This window comes from Osmerus eperlanus, chromosome 10, assembly GCF_963692335.1.
Source record: "Osmerus eperlanus chromosome 10, fOsmEpe2.1, whole genome shotgun sequence".
Taxonomy (NCBI): domain Eukaryota; kingdom Metazoa; phylum Chordata; class Actinopteri; order Osmeriformes; family Osmeridae; genus Osmerus; species Osmerus eperlanus.
The window spans coordinates 1,893,598-1,914,198 of record NC_085027.1 but is presented as its reverse complement, the minus strand read 5'-3'; the positions used below and the strand labels follow the sequence as shown (position 1 = coordinate 1,914,198).

General features: G+C 43.9%; 1 protein-coding gene and 1 long non-coding RNA gene across 4 annotated transcripts; one reads left to right on the top strand and one right to left on the bottom strand.

Annotated features, from left to right (window-relative positions):
- Positions 1 to 335: 335 nt before the first annotated feature.
- LOC134027972 (uncharacterized) lies at positions 336 to 18,960 on the top strand. Of its 3 annotated transcripts, none has more exons than XR_009931485.1 (3): positions 336 to 508; positions 14,558 to 14,646; positions 18,013 to 18,960. It is a non-coding gene; the product is annotated as an uncharacterized LOC134027972 (long non-coding RNA). The 3 variants fall into 3 exon arrangements; XR_009931486.1 differs by lacking the exon at positions 336 to 508 and adding an exon at positions 6,650 to 7,101; XR_009931484.1 differs by lacking the exon at positions 336 to 508 and adding an exon at positions 6,653 to 7,097 and having other exon boundaries at positions 14,546 to 14,646.
- On the bottom strand, positions 2,488 to 6,210 carry foxf1 (forkhead box F1). Its single transcript, XM_062471650.1, has 2 exons — positions 4,893 to 6,210; positions 2,488 to 3,598 (listed from the first exon to the last, which is right to left on the bottom strand). The coding sequence occupies exons 1-2, from the start codon at positions 5,866 to 5,868 to the stop codon at positions 3,435 to 3,437; spliced, it is 1,140 nt and encodes a 379-aa protein (XP_062327634.1). The 5' UTR covers positions 5,869 to 6,210; the 3' UTR covers positions 2,488 to 3,434.
- Positions 18,961 to 20,601: the final 1,641 nt, after the last annotated feature.

Here is a 20,601-nt window from a genome sequence, read left to right as displayed (position 1 = left end):
TGTAGTGAACAGCAAGGGGGTGCTCTCCCTGGACTGAAGGACCAAGTTAACTTCAACTTCAGATAGTTGAGATATCTTATATAGAACCATTAGATACCTTCTGAGGCTTCTTCCCGAAAATATGTAGGCGATTGAATTTATGATAGTTCTATACATTTTCCATCAATCATTGGAATTTAATTTATTTAATTTATGGATTTACGTAAACAATGGGTGATTTGGCAAATGAGTAAACAAGTATCCTGTCATCGTAATTAGCCTATAGGCTATTTGGTCGAACGTCCTGAAATCTGTGACGCACCAGACGCCAGGTATCTTTGACGGTGAAGGTCCTCAAACTGCTCTCGTCACTTCCTGTTAGTTTCTGTGGCTTTTCCCTCTTGTAAAATGTATCTTTCTTTGGACTTAGATCCAGGCGAGTCTAGTGAGATTGGAGGAATTTTGTTTCATCTGGGCGGTTAAAATTATTTTCTTCACTTCCAAAGTCCTCCTTCAACAATGGAGACAGGTGAGCCATTTCCAACGACAGCCATACATGCCCAAGCCATAACTCACCCTCCAGCATTTTTGACGGTTTTTGTTATTACGTTGCCCACGCACCTTGTTCACTGAAACGCCATTTAGCAAAAAGCTTCCTTGTAAACTCCCTTAGCAAACTGGCTCAAAACCTCCTTTGTGTATCATAGCCTGGAGAGAGACTTGGCTATCCTGTTTGTATCTGACATGTCAAGTTTCCCGGTGACGGATCACCGGTGTCCTGAAGCTAAGCTTGGCCAGAGAGATGCATACTATCCTGTAGTTATAGTGTATACTTAAGACTCGGGCTGACGGACGAGCACATTGCATGTGTGCCTCCTTCAACCAGGCCCCGGGCTTTTTATGGAGCTGTCCTCCAGCTTGGCCCCGGGAACAGCTGTAGAGGCCCTGCAGGAATCTCATCCTCTCAGCCCCGCCAAGGCGCTGCGCCCCGGCTAACGTCATCAGCTCGTTAATGTGTGGTCCCTCCGCCGCTGAGCGCTCGAGCCTCTCGTGCCTGTTGTGTGTGTGTGTTCATACAAGGGAATTTCACTGGGGGTTCAGCGGGTGGTCACTTTGTGATAGAACACAGCTACATACGTGCAGCAACACATGGCTACTTATAGCCACACACAGCCTCGCGAAGAAACACCAAAACAAATGACCCCAGTAGGATGTACGATCTCACGCACGCGCACATATCATTTGACTTTTGAGTGAGTTAGGCCTGGTTGTGTTACAGCTTTGGACAAGGACTTCTCTCAGAACGAGCCATTGAAAAGAGTTCTCTTAGAATGTGCCTTTCTTTAATATAGTCAGAGTTTTGTGGCTTGCAAGTTTTTTTTCAGGGATTTGCAGTTGAATCTAGGCCTACTCTACAACCCCTGAATACACTTGTATTGGGCATAGTGTCATTTCTGCAATATGTAAGATCTTTTTCACAAGAGGTTTCTCTTTGTCAATGCATATTGGCCTCTTTTTAACTTAGTGTAATGACGTCTTAAATCATATGAAATGAATTGGTTTTACATGTAACACAACGGTTGCCATTTCAGACCTGTGACTATAACTTTTGGCAGAGATATTTAACTATTAGATTTTAGACTACAGTTTTGTCGATGTAACCATAGGCCAACATTTTCAGTTTTCATCAAACTTCTTCTTTGACGCATGATATGACACGTATAAACCTTTATAGGTTGGAGTCGAAAGAAATTAAGACTTTTAAATGATGCATTTTAGTCTTAAATCTATACGCAGGGGCGCGCCATCCTTTAAAACTATTTTTTAATGTTAAGAAGAAAGCTAACATGCAGCCTACATTTACAAACATGAACTCGCTTGGCATTGTTACGAATAAGCTTATTACCTAAAAGTGCAAAGTGGAAATACCAAAACGAACCCACTCTTAAGTCAAACCTGCACTTAAATAGCTTACTTTCCGTCACGAGTTTACAGTATGGCTAGAACTGGATAATTCACTGAAAACAAACTGGACATATTTTTGGGGAAAGGCAGTTTGTGTAGCCTGGATAAATGATTCTCGGCGGTGGCCACGCGTTATAGCGCTCACTCTGAAACAAAATCCGAGGCGAATTCGCCCTCACCGCGTCACTCCTGGCTTTGATTTGTTACGGGTTAATTGCAACATACACTCTGATTACACAGTTACACATTCAACATGAGCTTCTACCTCCAATAGATAGCCTATTAGTCTTCCCAATGTTTCTTAATACACTCAACGTGATTGAATTGGCTCTGCTTAGGTGTTTTAGAACATGAACTATAATCTATCATGTATGCTATAAAACAGGCCTTGCCTAAGTAACACATTTGTTACCCATTTTAAATCAAAGTATCTGACAAGCCTAGCAGACACTACATTATTCCATAGTACGTAAGATAATTTCTAGAGTCACGATGGAATCACAAACACCGATGACTCGATGTATCAATCACGTAAATCCAAACTGCATGCCAAATACTTTTAATATTATGCAATTGTGTGTTGTAATATACATACTAACCTACAGACACTCGTATGTCAATGCTTCAAATAACATCATATACAATTTATACAGTGCTGAAAAATAACACGGCTGTCTATTTATATCATAGGCCTACCTGAATAGACACAGACATAATAGCCTAGCTAACAGTGCTTATAATTTTATCTTAAATTTCCCTTTTAACAAATAAGAAAGCATCATGGCAAATATTGCCAATAAAGCATAGGCCTACTTCCATATTGTGAATATAATTGTACAATTAAAATATGGACAGAATAAATAAGAAGTTGCGCTTTGCTATTGAAAAAGTGCCTTCATCTTTACATGTAATATAGCATGTCCAATTTTTTGTTTTTCATTTAAAAATCCATTTGGATCATAATCGTCAAAAAAAGATTAATTCTAACATTTCGATGGGCCGGGTGATATAACCTTACGAGCAATCAAAATGTTCGTAATCTCTTTTTGTTTGTTTGGTTTCAATTAACAAATATAGGCATAAGTCTGTACATTGATAAAAACAAAAGTTCTCAAGTGATAGTCGTCCGCCCGCAGAGCTGGTACCAAGCGGTAGTTGGGTTGTGGTGTAAATATGTTCGCGCGCCGCTGCTTCATATCTTGGTGAGCACGTGTTCTTTAATTTGGCCCACATTAGCCTAAATAACAAAACTGTAAAGAGTGGTTCTAGTGCATGTAACCAATCCTCTGAGTGGGAGGGATGACCCGTTTGATGGCTTCCTTGGCGTTCTTGATGCCTGTTTTACATTTACTTTACGCATTCCTGGTCCTGCTTCTGTCCTGCCCACTAACAGGCCTTCCTCCGGGGGTTTGGTTCTGGACCTTGTCTCGGAGGATTTTGGCTTCGGTGGCTCAAGTCAGTTACTCAGTGTCTCTACACTGATGGTGCCATCACATTACGCATGGCTTGATGTCCTGGTATGAAACTTGCTGATGATGATAGTACGACCCGCTGCTGGGAGAATGCATCGCTGCGGATGTCATTGCGTTGAAGGAGAAGACAAACTCCTTTCGGTCGCACATGCTAGGAGACTGGGAATGGTACCGTGGAATACCTGAAATAGATAACAGAATTGATGGTTATTAACCGATAAATAGTAACGGGTTTCTGGTGAGTGGATTTGCAACTGTGGCCTAATAAAATCCACCAGTAATTATGTGCTCAGTTTGAGACCATGGCTGTGCTTTTCAGTCGTAGATTGATTGCTAGAAATTGATTGCCACACAGCACATTAATAAGTTTATGTGAATATTAGTTATCATTATTACAAATGTCTGGAAATTATAATAGCATACTAATAATATTAAATAAGACCAAATAATAGTAGCCTATATTACACATGAATAATGTACTTATAGAATACATACAAACACTTCCAATAACTATCCATAGCTAACTATTTACAAAATTGGCAGACAGAAAGCTAAATAAGAGCACAGTCGTTGTCCCTAATAAAACTGCATACAACTTAAATCCTCAAATGCGTCTCCTTACTATTTTCTATTTGCTCTTATTTTCATAACAACAAACTACATTGGATTGATTGATGCACATGTAGCCACAGACTGAGTTAGTGTATTATTTTTTGGGGGGAAGATTTCTCCCCTCTGATTGGAATTGTCGAAAGTAATTGTTGGGACGGAAGAACTCGGAGCTCGAGGGTGGAATAGCTCTCTAATTGACAGTGGCCTTCTTGCACGCGAATCCCGGAGGACCCTGTGTGGCTCGAGGCTGTGAGCAGACTGGCTCCGTTCGCGCTTGTTGTTCTTGTCCCTAGATTGGCACCATTCTAAACACACGTCCCAGCAGACGCGCCCCCTGCGTGCCTCCTGTAAGCACCTCCAGGTATTTATTAGGAAAACAGGGGTTAAACCCGTTGTTTGTTACTTGGCAAACTCATTGCCCAGTTATACAAGGACAGGAAACAGAAGTACTTAACTTCCTTGCTAGAAGCTAATTAGATGGTCAATTTTCTTGCGTCGATTTCCTTATTTCAAAGATAACGGCATCGTCCAAATGATCTTCATTTTTGGCCATCAGAACAGTCTGCAAACTGACAATTATTCAAGTCTAGGCATGAAGAAAATATTTTCCACTGTGCGATCGGTCTGTTTAGCCTTTGCCCACGTGCTATCTGTAGGCTATTTAAAAGGGCAAATAGTCTGCTGTCAGCCTAGTTTACAAATACTATTTTCCGCCAACAGTTTGTTGTTTAATTTGAATAGTTTTACGCCCTGAATGACCTATAGACCTATGGTTTAATTTGAGGCCTAAACAATTTCAGGCAATTTAGGATTCCCGTGTTTGTGTTTTCCAAAATAGATAAGAACGATATACTGTAGGCCTACCTTGCAAGTCGGTGCTGTGTCCGTTCTGGTGCAGATACGACTGGTCTAGGGAATGCGTGGGCAAGCTGGGCTGTAGAGAGTTCGCTCCAGGGTTGCAGGGGGACAGCGGCTGCTGTTTGATGTAAGAAGCTCCGTTATTCAGTGAGGATGAGGGCGCTGGAGCCCATGCCGAGGCAGAACTGGAGTAGACGGGATGAGGCTCCATGACTCCCCCGCTAGTGAGCAACGGGGAAGCGGAATTATCGTGGTGGGGGTAATCACTCCCTGTGGATCCTGTGCAGCTTCCCATGTAGGAATGTCCACTGTTGGCCGATAAGTGGGACATGGAGTGCCCGGCCAGACCCATTCCATCCATGTTGCCTGCCAAATGTCCATTCATCATCCCAATCCCACTGTCCAGAGACAAACTGTTGGGCGGACAGGAGAGGCCCCCGCCGTTGCCTTGGAAGTTGTAGGACTCGGGGAGGTGGTTGAATCCCAGGCCGTTCATCATGCTGTACATGGGCTTCAGCGCCTGGCATTTACGTCTGAAACCCCGGGGCCTCCTTCTGAAGGACCCTTCCTCAAACATGAACTCGCTAGCCGGGTCGATAGTCCAGTAATGGCCCTTTCCTGGCCGACCGAGACCCTTGGGTAGCTTTATGAAACACTCGTTAAGGGACAAGTTGTGACGCACAGAATTCTTCCATCCTTGATATGAGCCCCTAAAGAACGGAAAGCGGCTTTGGAGGAACTGGTAAATTTCGCTGAGAGTCAGGCGCTTGGTAGGAGAGCTCTGGATAGCCATCACTATCAGCGCAATGTACGAGTAAGGGGGCTTTTCCGGGCGGCGGATCCCCGCGTTTGTCTTTTTGGTTTTGGTAGTGGAGGAGGCGGTCTCCATCACCGTGGTCTGTCCGTGCGGCTTCTCCGGAGCAGACATCGGGCTACTCTGGCCTGGAGTCTGCGCTTGGGGCTGCTGGACCTCTGCCGTCATTAGTTATCTGCGTAACGGCAAAAAAATGTTTTTTTTTTGCTAGCGAAATAACGTCCTTGTCCTGGTAGTAATATAAAAGATTTCACTAACTGATCAGAAACGTTTGATGAATAGATTTACCTAGTTTTGGTCCAGAGGAATACGCTCAATCAAGAGCGATACTTTTTTTTAATGAACCTTGCGTTATTGCGCCTTTCCTTGACCGAGTTCGAGTTCCTTAACCGGGGCGAAGCCTGAATTCCTTAAAGCCAGTGTCCAAAGTTAAACATGGGACGTAGAACGGGAGCTGCTTTCAACTAAAGTCGTTGTGCTCTCATGCGTCCGGAGAAGCTCGCCTTTTACTTATCTGTTGCGATCAGAGCCTTAGAAGCTAAATTCTTGACCGTCAGAACGTCACTAGACCCCTCCCTCTTTGTGTGGTGGGCGGTATAGGCACATCTGTCCGTCTGTAGTTTTAGGGGAATGTTTGTATTATACTTCCAATTTATGAACATTTTTCCTAAAATGAACAACGCGAATTAAATACAAAATATAATTGTATTCCTTTGTATATGAGGCGAAAGAATATTTTTTACAATTGAAGTATTAGTTTTAGTATTTGTGTCTTGTCTTGCTGTATAGTGTGAACAAATCAACGGCCTAATTCTCGCATGCAAGACGGTAGATTCCTGTGAAAGATTTTTATTATTGTCATTTCCTTGAGAATATGTTCTAATATGATCTGAAGATCTGCAAGACCTCACTGCCATAAGGGAACTATCCTCCCATTGATAGATGGGAAAGACTACCAAATCAGTCAACAAATACCTTTTGTATTCTTAAGAAAAATAATAAATTAGCTGAAAATGAAATTATATTTAAAAGAAATGGTCCACTTATTCAAACCATGCTCCGGATTTCTTTAAAAGATAGACAGGAACATGGGCAGGATGTTTATACAGCAAAATGTAAACATTTTCCCTGGCCTTCTTTAAATAAAAAATCAAGCAAAAAGCTCCGCTAGATCAGCTAATACTCAATCTGATGCATTATGTCCGTTTTAGACACAACCTTTGGAGAGGACCTTTCCTCCAAAATGCAGAAATGTTATTATTCCTACAATAAATTGTTATATTTGCTCAGGGAACCTATGGGAGCACGGCTCTACACCTTGCCGAGACCCAGGCAAGAAATCACGGATGGGGAATTCAGATCGACTCACTCTAAACTCTTCCCCAGGACGATTTTATGTAAGTTATTTTCAACTTTTCTCAGTTCAATCGAGAAGGTCTACGCGCAGATTTGGTCGCGGGCTGTCTCTTCAAATTAGTTCGACTCGAGATTTACCAGACCTGTTGCGCGTTTTGCAACTAGGCATTAGATAAGATGCGCTTCCAAAGGATGGAAGCCACTTGATTACATGTATCCTGCTGTTTCATAAAGTTCAGCGTGTGTCACTCCCGATATAATACGGAATCAACGTACAACATTTGTTTTAGCAAGTATTCTAATAATGCGCAGTACAAATAAGTAGGCTATAATACTGTATATTAAAACGAGGAAGAAGATATAGGCTACTAGTCTATGAATTCCTGCCATTGCAATTGGGGTTTTATAAGTCTCCAAACGTAAGTGTAACCCGCATCGTACATGCTTGAGCGTCTGGTTATTTGTTCCAACATAATGGCCGATATGCACACTGAACGACTGTTGCCCCAAAGCCTAAATCTGTTGACAGTATACTTTTCATTGTTCCCTGGAGAGCGCACTCACCACCGGCATCCAAAGAGCGATAGCCCCTCACACGTTTCACGGTGCTGCGCGAGGGTTCAATCCCGAGTGATTATTGTTTACTGTGTAGACACAGGATCTCTGATTTGAGTTTATATTTATTGCCTATTTTTCTGGGATTTCTCAACCCAAAGCAAATAACACATGTAAGAAACAAAAAAATATACATTATAAACAAATGTTCGTTAAAATAATACTACATTTTATTGTGCGTAAAAGTTGCCAATGGTGGGTAAGATTTAGTTTCTTATATTCATATATATTTCAATATATTTGCTATCGTTTTTGTTTTAGAATAAAAAATGTAGTGTGTATGAAATTTACATTTCAAAAAGGGTCCACACTAAACTATACTGATGTTCTGCCAGTAAGTCAGAATGCTTTTCAGAACACCCTTAAATGTCACTGGTGCCCTTCCTCCTCCGTGGCGTTTTGCCACAGGGAAAGCAAATACGAAAATATACAAATCCTCATTGTCAACTACACAGAACTGCTAGAGGTACAAATGTGGGATGTTCTGTTGCGGCTAAGTTTGAAACCCAAGTAAAGAAATGTATATAGGTAGTAGTATTGTTTTAACCGGTCCCTATACCGGGCACTTGCTTGGAATGAGGCCCACACATTTATCAGGGGAACGGACCACCCAGCGCGCAGAGAAGGGGTAGGCGCGCTCCCGTGCTCTCGTTTCCCCCTGCGTTTAATTACCGTTGATGACTTCATTTTGAGAAGCACGCCCTTGTTTCAACATGCCATGCCCATGTCTCCACACCGAATAGCCCTCACACGCATTAACCCCATGCTTGTCTTTGACATAGCGCCTGAAAACTCAATGTCCACGGCTAATTGATCCCCAAATGTTTACCTAAACCAGCGGGACACGCGCTGCTTCTCAGATCAATAAAGGAGATTCTGGGAGGAGTGCCACTATGTTAAACCCCTACACAAAAAGGTGTTGATTGGCATACCTAACTATCATTGCTCCCCAAGGACCCCTTAATGTTGATGTTCAGTCAACATCTTTATTACAAGGAGGTCTATGCCGATTTCCAGTGATCAATTAGTCTCTGACTGTGTGTTTTGTGATTTATCAATAGCTATATAAATATAACTTACAAAAAAACTATTTTAAGGAGAAAGGATAAGGTCAGTTCAGAAACCGGCGTTCCTTTATATGACCGTTTGTCGTCTTCACTGATCATTTTAAGGCTTTCCAAGGCCATAGCTTCCCACTTGCTCCATCGCAGTCAGATCTGTGCACTTTTTCCATGACGTCCAACAATGAAATATTTGACAGCGTTGCATCCTTAGGAATGCCCGACCACTTAGGTGGAGGTTCCACGTTCTACATGCCAATAGCGTGAATCTGTCTGGACTAAAATAACGATACACAAATAGTCTAATAAAAAATATAAGAATTTGACTGGGTAACATGAAGGAAATGAACGGCCCAGACATTAATAGTCAAAGCCAACCGAACGAAAATAAAAGTAGCTATTTTACGTTGTTGGTTGGGTTATGTTGGTCTCGGAAAGTTTATATACATGTTTCATAATGTAGCCATAACAAAATCAATTCGAATTTATTTCCCAGAGTGCATTCCCAGCAAAAGTGTAGCCTACGTTTGAAATTCCGCCTGTAAGTTGAATCAACGTTATGTTTCTCATCATGGTGTCTCATATCACCTAACTGCACATTTGTCCAAAACAGTATTTAGTAATATCTGAGGGAGGATGTCTTCAAGATGCTGAGAGTGCGCCATTATTCATATCTCTCTATTTTGGTACAAGTCTATAATTCACCTACAGTGCATTTACACAAACAGAGCTGTGTTTGGCAGGTGCAGGTTACCACGCGCGGTTACCACCGTGCGTTCAGGCTTTTGGTAGGTGCGGATAAAATAGGCCTGCTTGTGGGCCAGGATTAATAAACTGAGTCTATTTTGCATGACGACACGTAGGACAATAGCACCTCTCTTGTCCCCTGAGCTATACCATTTTTGATTCTATACTACAGTATATACACAGTACGTAGCCTATGTGTAGTTGACATTGCATGGATGAATGAGGCTTTTCCTTAACATTGCATTTAATCAGATGTTTGAACTGTTGTCAATATGAGTAGTGAGCCTGTCATATATCTCAACATCAAACCATATATGATCCCCTCCGAACCTACAATATATAATAAATATAATTGATAAACTTGCGTATGTTTTGTTTGGAAATTGAAATGACAGTTTTGACTGTGAGAAATTGGTCTTCCACAGTCCCCGTGTTAGATTAAGACCCGGGAGGGTCACCCAAAGGCTGCGGCGGAGTTGTTAGGAGGGCCCTGTGACTGATTGATCGATCATATGTATAATAGCACCAAGGGTCGCAAGTTCACGGACCTGCACTTGAAATCTTTTCTCTGCACGCTCCAGAATTTATCCATTAAGTATTCTAACTTAAAAATATGAATTGTGTAGCTCTGTTTAACAAGTTTAAGTGTATAACAATGTTTTTATCATGATAAGTCTGCACACATAGGTCTATGTAACTTAGATTTTGTAATTGTATAATTATTCTCTGAGAGCATGTTAATGTCCTACTGAATGTACCATTTTGGCCAATCGGACCATTGACCCAATTATGACCTCTGTTTGTTCAAGTAACAGTCATACCGCGTAGTGAGTGTGTAAACTTGTAAGTATTGATTTTCAGTCAGTGGTTTCAACTGTCCCAAAATTGGAGTAGGCTAAAGGCGGGATGCAATGTTGGCCAACAATCATATGACTGGGAACTAATTCGTCTACACTAGTTACACGTCCGATTTTCAACAAGTCTTCATATGAAAATGACTGAAAATTTAGATTTGTATTATTAATCTTGTTGTTTGTAATCTTGTACGCTCCATGATTTTTTATGAATAAACAATGACAAAACAGTTTTATGCACACATTCCAGTTAAGTAGCATAGCGCAATAAGGTCATGTTGACACATCATGATAATGTTTTGTTCGACAGAACGATAATGCTATACGGTGTTTCAGAAGAATCGTTCGATTTAAAGGCACAACTTTGTGACGAAAATCAGGACATTCACTGTTTATTTGCTCGCTGTTATATTCAAATGTGCTTTTCTGCGTAAAAAAAAAACTTAAAAAAACCTTGTAACATCAAGCGCCATGCACATGATATTCTAGTAGTAGCCAAATTGTTCCCTGTTTATGAATTATTTAATCTCCATGAGATTAATGTATCATTTTTAATAAATACATTACAGCATCTCTATTTTCACATGGCCTGAAACCAAATCTGTGGCTGTGTTTGTCTCGTGCGTCGCTTAGGCCATCCAGCTTTGTCGTTTTAATTGAAAACAGTATAATGTTGAGGAGGGCACCCCCTCATCACCCCCTCATCACTTTCTCTGGCGCAGTAGGTGGCCGTGTATATTTTTGTTCAAGTGGTGTTTATGTGAGTGAGAAAGGACGGGGATTGCTAGCAGACCACTGATTGCGCTCATTGGGCCGCTACATTGATCTGAACTGTATGGAAGACGGTCCCCACCCTTTCATCCAATCAACAGTACCAGATTCGCGCTCTACGAGTTTTTAATTTTCCTGGCGAGATCCAGCCGCGGGACCTCCAAGGCGGTGTGCGTAAAGGCGCGGGAGATTGGGCTGCAACTTGGCATAGTCTCTCTGTTCCAATGTATTAAAAACACAACCATGCATGTAATGTCACCCAATAAATTAATTTATAAATTCACTGTTTATTCAGTGTTTAACTTTTCTCTCTCTCTCTGTCTCTGTCTCTGTCTCTCTCTCTCTCTCTGTCTCTGTCTCTCTCTCTGTCTCTCTCTCTCTCTCTCTCTCTCTCTCTCTCTCTCTCTCTCTCTCTCTCTCTCTCTCTCTCTCTCTCTAAAGACTAAAACGTCAGTTTCTGCTGTTAAAGTCTCCAATGAGCAGGGACATAGTGGTCAAAGCAGTGTTTGAGTTGCGGTGTTGTGCCTATGTTGCATACAGGTGGAGAATGATTGATGGTAGGCAGGCACGTTTTATGCTGACAGTGTAAATGTGGAGTGAATTGTAAGCACATGGTACACGACAAGCCTTTTAGTTCAATGGCCAATTTCCGTTCCTGGGTAGGCTACGTATTAATCTAGTTTCTGACACAAACACTTCAATAACGGTCTTATCACCTTGCCTTAGTCCCAGAGTCTTTGTTTAGAATGCTTCACATAAAAAAGAATCCAAGAAGAGGAGCATTCAGGGTGGCCCGAGGCGCGTGACGTGTCCATTGATCATTCCAGTTTCACGCTGAAACAGTCGCGGGCCACATTGAAGAATTCCATGTTTCGCTGTGTGGGTTGCATGCAACACTTATTCTGTTTGACTGCTGCAGGCCCTTTATAGGCTCGTGGACATGTTTCACCAAATAGAGAGACAATTGCATAGTTTTTAAAAGTGTTAAAAATGTTATTGAAATTGTAGCCAACGGATCATACATTCTGCAGAACCACCAAAAGAGGCTGAACTACTAGGTGCTCTAAATAGAATGAGTGAACCGAAAAAAAAAAAGAATTAAAAACCACTTTGCGTATTGTCTGTAAATTTAACATGATTCACGGAAGGTATAGCCTACATGGACCGTACCAGGATGAATAGTAGTACTGTAGTCTAGAAAAATTAGTATTTGAAATTAAAATATTCGTTTCAATTACATTGTTTTTAAAACTTTCAGGTTAGAATTGTCGAGGTATGCTTGACCCATAGCTGTTATTACATAAAGATTTAGGCCTACATGAGAATATAGGGCTTTTTCACATACCCGATAATCAAAATCAAAATAACTACATTCGAGCAGTGTAATGTAGGCTAAATATAGCCTCCGTATTTATATGAACAGTGGCCCAATGATTCAGCTCTTACATTTCTGTTAAGATGTCTAGTCTTCTTGCAGACGTTTCCTACAACTCTTCCACATGCCTGCTTACAGGTTATATTTTAAAACTGATTTGATCCATATACCTAAAATAGAAACTTTGTAATAGGCTATGTTTAATCGTGTTATTCACCAAAAGAATGATGAAACTATTGACTTTTGTTAACTAATGAGGTAATGGCATTTCTTTAAAATTAAATAATAAATATGAGAATATAGGCCTACGTCTCTGTAATAATCCAAACCAAAATAATTACCCTTCAGCAATATTAGTAAATAGACCAGAACGTAGGCCCTTAGCGTATAGACTACCCCCAAGTCACTGGCGCCCTAGTCACACTGTCTATGTTTATATCTGTAATGTTTTGGTTCATTTGACACAAGTAATTTATTTATTTTCCCTTCTCATTTAACTACAATATACTCGGTATTGTTCTCCTTAAATATAGAGAGCCCACAAACCTCAAATACATGAAATGAGTCAGTATGTGCGCGCAGCTAATAGGCACCGCGCTGTGAGAATCCTGTGCTTCCCAGGAAAGCTTGGCTCACCCGCTAAACAACAGCCTGAACCCAGTTGTCCCTAAGGTATAGGGCCGATTCAGACCACATCTGAAATCTCCCACTTATCCATCTCTGTATGGTCACGCAATCTTATTTTATTTGTTGCGTTTGTGATGCTGAAATAAAAGGCCTATTTTCCCCCCAAAACCGTGGTCCTGGCTGACGTGTTTTGAGAGGGAAATACACTTTCAGGGAATAAACCAGGAATAAAAGGCAAATGTAAAAATCTATCTGGCTACTAAAAATATATTTTTGATCACACAGCTCGACTTACAATACCGCAACATGAGTTGTCATGACTGAAAGACACGTGTGGTGAAGAGTTGGCAGATATAGAGGTTTTACAAACTCAAAACTGTCCAAATGTGGTCAGCTCGAGCATGAGAACGTTCTAATATTTCAAATACCTGTGATTGACGTTTTACCCACATACTGACAGCTTGTTGTTCAGAGGAAATGAAACAAACAACATCCCTACGCAGAGGATGTTGTCTCAAACAAACATTGTTGCCTGTATACTGTTCTAATCTGGAATCTTATTTCACAGATGTTGTAAAAGTTATTGGCTAACATTTCATTTGATTGATAGAGGATTTAATTTCCGTTGTGGCACAACTGGTTATAAACAGATCTATAGTAGCCTACGTAATTTTCACATCGTTCATAGGCCAATGTATGGACTGTAACTTCTGAACTTGTTTCTGAATGCTCGTTTTTTAGACACATTATTGCTCAAAATGTTCCGCCTGTTTTATACAAAATACTGTCTTATTTGCGCAATGATACAATTGAAATCATATTTTTAATTCATTTAACATCATCAGTATTATTCCTAAATTGTAGATGTGTCTCAGAATTTTTATTTAATGCACCAAATCGCTGTAGTTGTCGTTCCCTTGGTTAAATAAGTCAACCAACCTCAACACCCTTGTTGGGGTTTAAGAGATTTACTTTAAGAGATTCACAAAAGTGAATCTTTTAAACCTGCCCAAATCTCTTCAACCTGGTCCATTAATTAACACAGTCATAGAAATAAGACCTTGGGTATTTTCTATTGGAGTGTAAAATATGTAAGGTCTTTTAACGTATTTTCTACTCTCCTAAATGTCTTTAGTCCACATGCAGAAACACATCATAATACCAATAAGATCAATTCAGTTACACTTTATTAATTCTTGAGGTAATACTTCATTTTAAAGTGAAAGATAATTCGTTGTAAAAAAAAAACAAAAAACAAAAAAACTTCTATATAAAAACACGTCATCCCATATAAACCATAACGTTTATTTAAAATATATTTTTTAGTTGTTTAAAACAAATAACCAATCACGTTAGATAATATATTGCGGATTATGAGTCTATCAAATCACAACTGTCAAGTAACCAGCGCAAATCTGTTCTTTCGATTTCAACTGTAGGTTGGGATGAAGAAGCACGAGGCCAGAGTTCCAGGCAGCAGCGTTTCAGAAGACCTCCACCAGCGTCACGTCTGTCTGACAGTGCTAATGATAATTGAGAGGTACGAAAAGTTTCAAACGCTGTAATCTCGCCTCCAGATGAATACCAGAGGAACCACAATGAGATTACCCTTTTTCCTCTCACGCACTGCACTATACCCTAACCTACCCTGCTTCACCCTACACTGCACTATACCCTAACCCTACCCCACCCTGCATTGCACTTTACCCAACCATACCTTATCTGACTCTACACTGCCCTATCCTGTCCTGCCCTATCCTGCCCTGCATTGCCTTTCCCTACTCTACTCCCATAGAGCCCTGTAGCCCCACTGTCCCACACACACAGTCCACACACGGCCCTGTGCACAGCTGCTGGGTCCCCTAGTCCTGAGTGGAGGGCAGGGGGGCAGTCCTGAGTGGAGGGTATGGAGGCAGTACTGGATGGAGGGCAGGGGGGGCAGTCCTGAGTGGAGGGCAGGGGGGGCAGTCCTGAGTGTAGGGTAGGGGGGGCAGTCCTGAGTGTAGGGTAGGGGGGGCAGTCCTGAGTGGAGGGCAGGGGGGCAGTCCTGAGTGGAGGGCAGGGGGGCAGTCCTGAGTGGAGGGTATGGAGGCAGTACTGGATGGAGGGCAGGGGGGGCAGTCCTGAGTGGAGGGCAGAGGGGGGCACCACCAGTGCGAGCTGAAGCAGAACCCTCATGCTGAACACAACACAGAGAACAAAGGAGGACAGATTCCGGCCACAAGCGTCTCTGCTGCAGGTTAGGGTCCTTTGATGGGGCCTGATGTGCGTTTGTGGGGAGCACATGGTTCGACGTGCATGCGTGTTTACATGTGTGTTTACGCACAGCCCACCGTATCTCTCCCTTTCTCTCTCTTTCGCTGTCCCTCTCTCTCTCTCTCTTTCTCTCTCTTTCTCTCTTTCTCTTCCTCCTCCTGAAGGGGGATTTTCCTGTGGCAAACTGCTTCGGAAAAAGCAATTAAGAATTCCCAAACAGTACACAACAATGGGAGACTTCGTTTTGCAATGTGTGTTCTCGAGTCCCCTTCGCAGTTTCCCTCCACAACAGGTCTATTTATAATCGACGCAGAGCCACACCCACCTACAGACAGACCACAAATTGAACTCTGGGTGGCTGGGGCTGGGGGAGGGCTAAGTGGGTCTGGTAATTGCTTATTGTGGAGCTTATCCCCCTTCTCTTCTCCCATAAACAGCCCAGGCAGCCCACAACATGATACTGTACCCCGGTGCTCTTGTCTGTTTGAAAAGCGGACATATCCTCACTGTCTGTGGGAAGCCTCGGCCAGGCGGCGGTTGGAATCAGTTAGGAATGCTTTGGGATGGTAACTGGATTCACCCGTAATGCCCAGGCTCTCCACAGCGGAAGACCTAGGGTGGGAAAAAGGCCGAGGGCATTTCCTGAGCGGAGGGGGGTCCCAGCGAAGCATCACACTCCACCAGCATCAAGTGACAGTGATCCAGCCAGGCTCCAGTCAATGATCCCAATTGGAGGAGAAAGGAGCGTGGAGGAGAAAAGGATGTGGGCGAGGGGAGGGAGGGGAAGGATAGAGGGAGGGGAGGGAGGGAAGGTGGGAGGTGCAGGGGTGCGAGAGAGGAGGTTCATGGGAGGGGTGCGAGAGAGGAGGTTCATGGGAGGTAGAGGTGAGGCTGGAGAAGATGAGGGAGAGGTTGTGTTGTGAGGGAAGCGCTGTAGTGTAGAAGGTTTGGAATCTATGACGTTACAAGACCCCAATGTTGTTGTCGAATCCCGGATATGTGCTTGAGGTTTACAGTCTTCTGGGTGGATGTAAACAGTAGCCAGACTCTCACCCCCTGTAGAAGGGAGAGGGGCGTCACGATCCTCATTTGCCCCCAAGCAGAGGAACAGCGGCCAGGGAGAATGGGGTTGGCCTCAGAGTGTGTGTGTGGAGATGTTGTGCAATGGGGTTTTCATGGAGATGACTTTTTCAGTCTGTCATTTCTGCCCACAACAAAGTGCCTTCTTGTTGGTCTGAGAAGAAACTGCAGAGTCATTATGTCAAGCGCTGAGGAAAAGCTCTGGCACTGGTACTGAAGGCCCTGGTACCAGATGGGAAACTGTGAGCTCTAAAACAAAAGCAGCAGTTCTACAAGGCCTCCGTCTTTCTTTCACAAGCCATATCCTTACAGTAACACCCTCTTAGTTACCAGTACCACATGACTGTCGACAGGAAACCAACACTAACTACAGCATACTACTACCATACTACTACTGTAGAAAACCGTGGAGTCAGACAGGATAGGCCAGAGTGAAGCTGGCAGCTCAGTGTCTGTGTGTGTACTTTGTGTGACCCGTACGTGTGTCCTGAGCGTGTTCCTCCAGGCTGCGGACACACACACACACGGCTCCCTGGAGCCAGAGTAAATGTCGTGAGGATCCCAGAGGAGGAGGAGCCGGTCACTGGGATCGTTTTATTTCCACCTGCTGCCGGCCTCTTTCCGTTGGGTCTGCTCTATAACAATGGCCCTGGACAGGCAGCTGGAGGACAGGGTGACAGATGAGAGATTGATGCTAGATTGTGTTTGGCCCTTCTTCAGATGGGGGGGCGGGGGGGGCGGGCATGGGGGGTTGTGGAAAGGTGAGGTGTGGGGGGGGACAGAACCTTCTCATGCTCTACCACGAGCAAACCCCGTCAGGAAGAGCACAGAGAACAGAGTGCTGATCAGGCCTTTCTTCTGAATCCCTTTTTAGTTAAATGTGCCCAATCGCCCTCCGAAAGGCAACTTGGCAGACGTGCATAAACAGGCCTTTCACTACTCGTAAATCAGTTCACCACTACGTGGAACAGGATAGAGCTAATTAACGCCACGCAGTCGAACCCGAGCCCAGGCTGCTTCTCTCCCGCTCTCTCTCACTGTCTCTCTCTCTCATGCTCTCTCTCCCTCTCTCTAACTGCCTCTCTCCCTGTCTCTCTCTCTCTCCCCCTCTCTCTCACTGCCTCTCTCTCTCATGCTTTCTCTCCCTCTCTCTAACTGCCTCTCTCCCCGTCTCTCTCTCTCTCCCCCTCTCTCTCACTGCCTCTCTCTCTCTCCTCTCTCTCATCTCTCTCTCTCTCTCTCTCTCTCTCTCTCTCTCTCTCTCTCTCTCTCTCTCTCTCTCTCTCTCTCTCTCTCTCTCTCTCTCCCCGCTCTCTCACTGCCTCTCTCTCTCCCCCCCTCTCTCTAACTGCCTCTCTCTCTCATTCCCTCTCTCTCCCCCTCTCTCTCTCCCTCTCTCCATCAGGTCTCGGGGCGAAAAGAGATACACTCTCATCAGGCCCCACATTCTTTCCATGAGGCTGCAAAGCGACGTGGCAAAGAGGGCAATCCATCACCCATAACGCCCTCTCTCCTTTCTTTTTCTAACGATCCGTTCCCCTCTCTCTCTCTCTCTCTCTCTCTCTCTCAGGAAGCGGCAAATTCCTCGCTGAGCGGGGGGTGTCGAGGTGGAGGAGACATACTGTCCTGCACCCAATCATATCCCAACGCCTCTCTCCCCTGCCCCCCCCCCCCTCAACCCCCCTACCTTCTCAGACGACCCCCTGACCCCCTCCTCGTATTTAGATCTCGCCATCGACGTGAGAGAGAAAAAAGTGATGAGTCACTCTGGCGCAGTGTTTACGTTCAGGAGTCACGCAAGGAAGGAAATCGACCGCGCCGGGCTAAAAGTGTCGAGGCGCGGAGAGCACTGCGTCGGTATTAGAGTGGGCTCGGTGACTGTCCTCTTGTGCCTTGAGCTCAGTGCTGTTAACCCCTCAGTATCTGCTGGGGCGTTCTCACACGAGCACAACGTCCGGCGCTGCTGGGATATTTATTCTGCTGTTTAGTTCTGCTAATAGGGCGCTGTAATTTTAGACTGATTTGTACCACCCTGTCAATGAAGTTAAACGATCCTTGTCGTGTGTGTGTGGGTAGTCAGTTTTAGCCGTGTTGGTAATGGACTGAAATGTATGAATTTCGTTTGGGATTGCTGAATTTGTTAAAAGTCGCTGTTGTACAATCATAAAATGTTCCTGTGTAATGTTTTAAATATTTATATAAAATAATGATATATCTGTTTTGTCAAAATGAGCTAAATGATGTGTGAAAGACTGCGGATGAATATCACATTTCTTCTCCTTGTAAGAAAGTAACTGACAGACACAGAAACCGATGTTGTGATTTTGTACATAGCGTGTGTCTAGCAAGGATTGGGACCGAGAGTGAAACCACTGTAGCCAATGCCTGTGATTGTAATATAATGTCTTGGACTACACAACACATCCACACTGTGTTCTTGTAGTATTGCGCCACAGTTGCAGAGAGAGAGAGTTGCCTTTATTAGTTTTTGCTGTGTAAATAAATGTGAACGCCTGATAGACAAGTCATCCTGTGTTTTATTTTTCATTACCTTGGTGTAGAGGACCTCATCACTGACCTGAGCAGTTTCCTCCTCCTCCCACACACACACACACTCACACACATGCATACACACACACTCACACACATACACATGCATGCACACACACACACATGCATACACATGCATGCACACACACACACATACACGCATACACACACGCCTACATACACACACACACACATGCTTACACACACACACACAGGCATACACACGCATGCACACACACACATGCACATACACACACACACCTACACACATACACACACACACATGCCCACAATGAGAGAGTCAGCAAGCTCTTATTTTGGACCCTCTCTCCTGAGTTGTAAGTCCTGTCAGCGCAGTGTGATGGATAGTTGCGTTTATCACCATATTATTAAGTAATCAGGAACACCACAGCTGTGCCCAGACTCCTTAATTCCAACTAGAGCACTCAGAAGCTCATGCTAATTAAAGACTCTGGGAAAAGTGTTTCTGTGAGTTCTCTAAAAAAGGAGAGAAAAAAGGAGAATAAAATTGAGTGTTTTGTGTTTTCCCTGTGTGAGTCCGCTGTTTATATTGGTAGCGTTTTTCTTAGTGGACTTTTGTGACTCAGACATAACATTGCATTTTACATTACATTTAGTCATTTAGCAGGCGCTCTTATCCAGAGCGACGTACACTAAGTAGAGGGAAATTCCCCAGAGGCAAGTAGGGTGAAGTGCCTTGCCCAAGGACACAACGTCATTTGGCATGGCCAGGAGTCGAACCGGCAACCTTCTGATTACTAGCCCGATTCCCTAACTGCTCAGCCACCTGACTCCCCATAACATCTGAGTGTCTGTTCTCCACAGACGTCAGGGTAACATTTGGATTACGGGAGGCAGTGGGGAGAAATGCCGCCATGACACAATCTCCTGTATCAGACTACCACGGCCCAGCTCCTGCAAACCTACCATGCTGTTTACTTCACCCCTTGTGTCACTTCTCGACTCAAAGACTAACCAGGACTAGTCTGACATGAGAGGTGTGTGTGCTGGTGTGTGTTGAGCGGGGGGGGGGGGAGCGGGGGGGGGGGGACTCTTCCTGTCCCCCTGGCTGGCTCCTGCTGCGTATGAAGCTATCCTGCTGCCTGTGTACTCCAGAGGAACACAGGGCACAGCTGACGGGTTGAGAGTGACCTGAATGGAGAGAGAGACAGAGAGGGGGATGGAGAAAGAGAGGGGAGAGAGAGGGAGAGAGAGAGAGAGGTGGATGGAGAAAGAGAGGGGAGAGAGAGGGAGGGGGAGGGAGATGGAGAAAGAGAGGGGGAGAGAGGGAGAGACAGAAAGAGGGTTGGAGAGACAGAGAGGGAGAGAGAGAACTGTGGCACTATGCAGCAGACACTGCCAAGTTTCAAGAGGCAGGGTTAATGTGATGAATGGTCATTTGGTAATGGGCCATGTATTAGGGAGAAATGGCTCTTTTAAAAGCTTCAGCTCACACTGTTGCTATGGGCGATTTGATTCAGGAATCAATCAAGGGGCAGATGTTTTGTGTTGGGTCATCACGAGTGTGGACAGCCTGACACACACCCACACACACAGGTGCACACACACACACACACACACAAGATTC

Excerpts from the sequence above, each read along its gene's own strand:
- foxf1 (XM_062471650.1), bottom strand. The coding sequence starts at position 5,868 with ATGACGGCAGAGGTCCAGCAGCCCCAAGCGCAGACTCCAGGCCAGAGT. Across the intron at positions 3,599-4,892 it reads ACACAGCACCGACTTGCAAG|GTATTCCACGGTACCATTCC; the intron begins GTAGGCCTACAG and ends TATCTATTTCAG.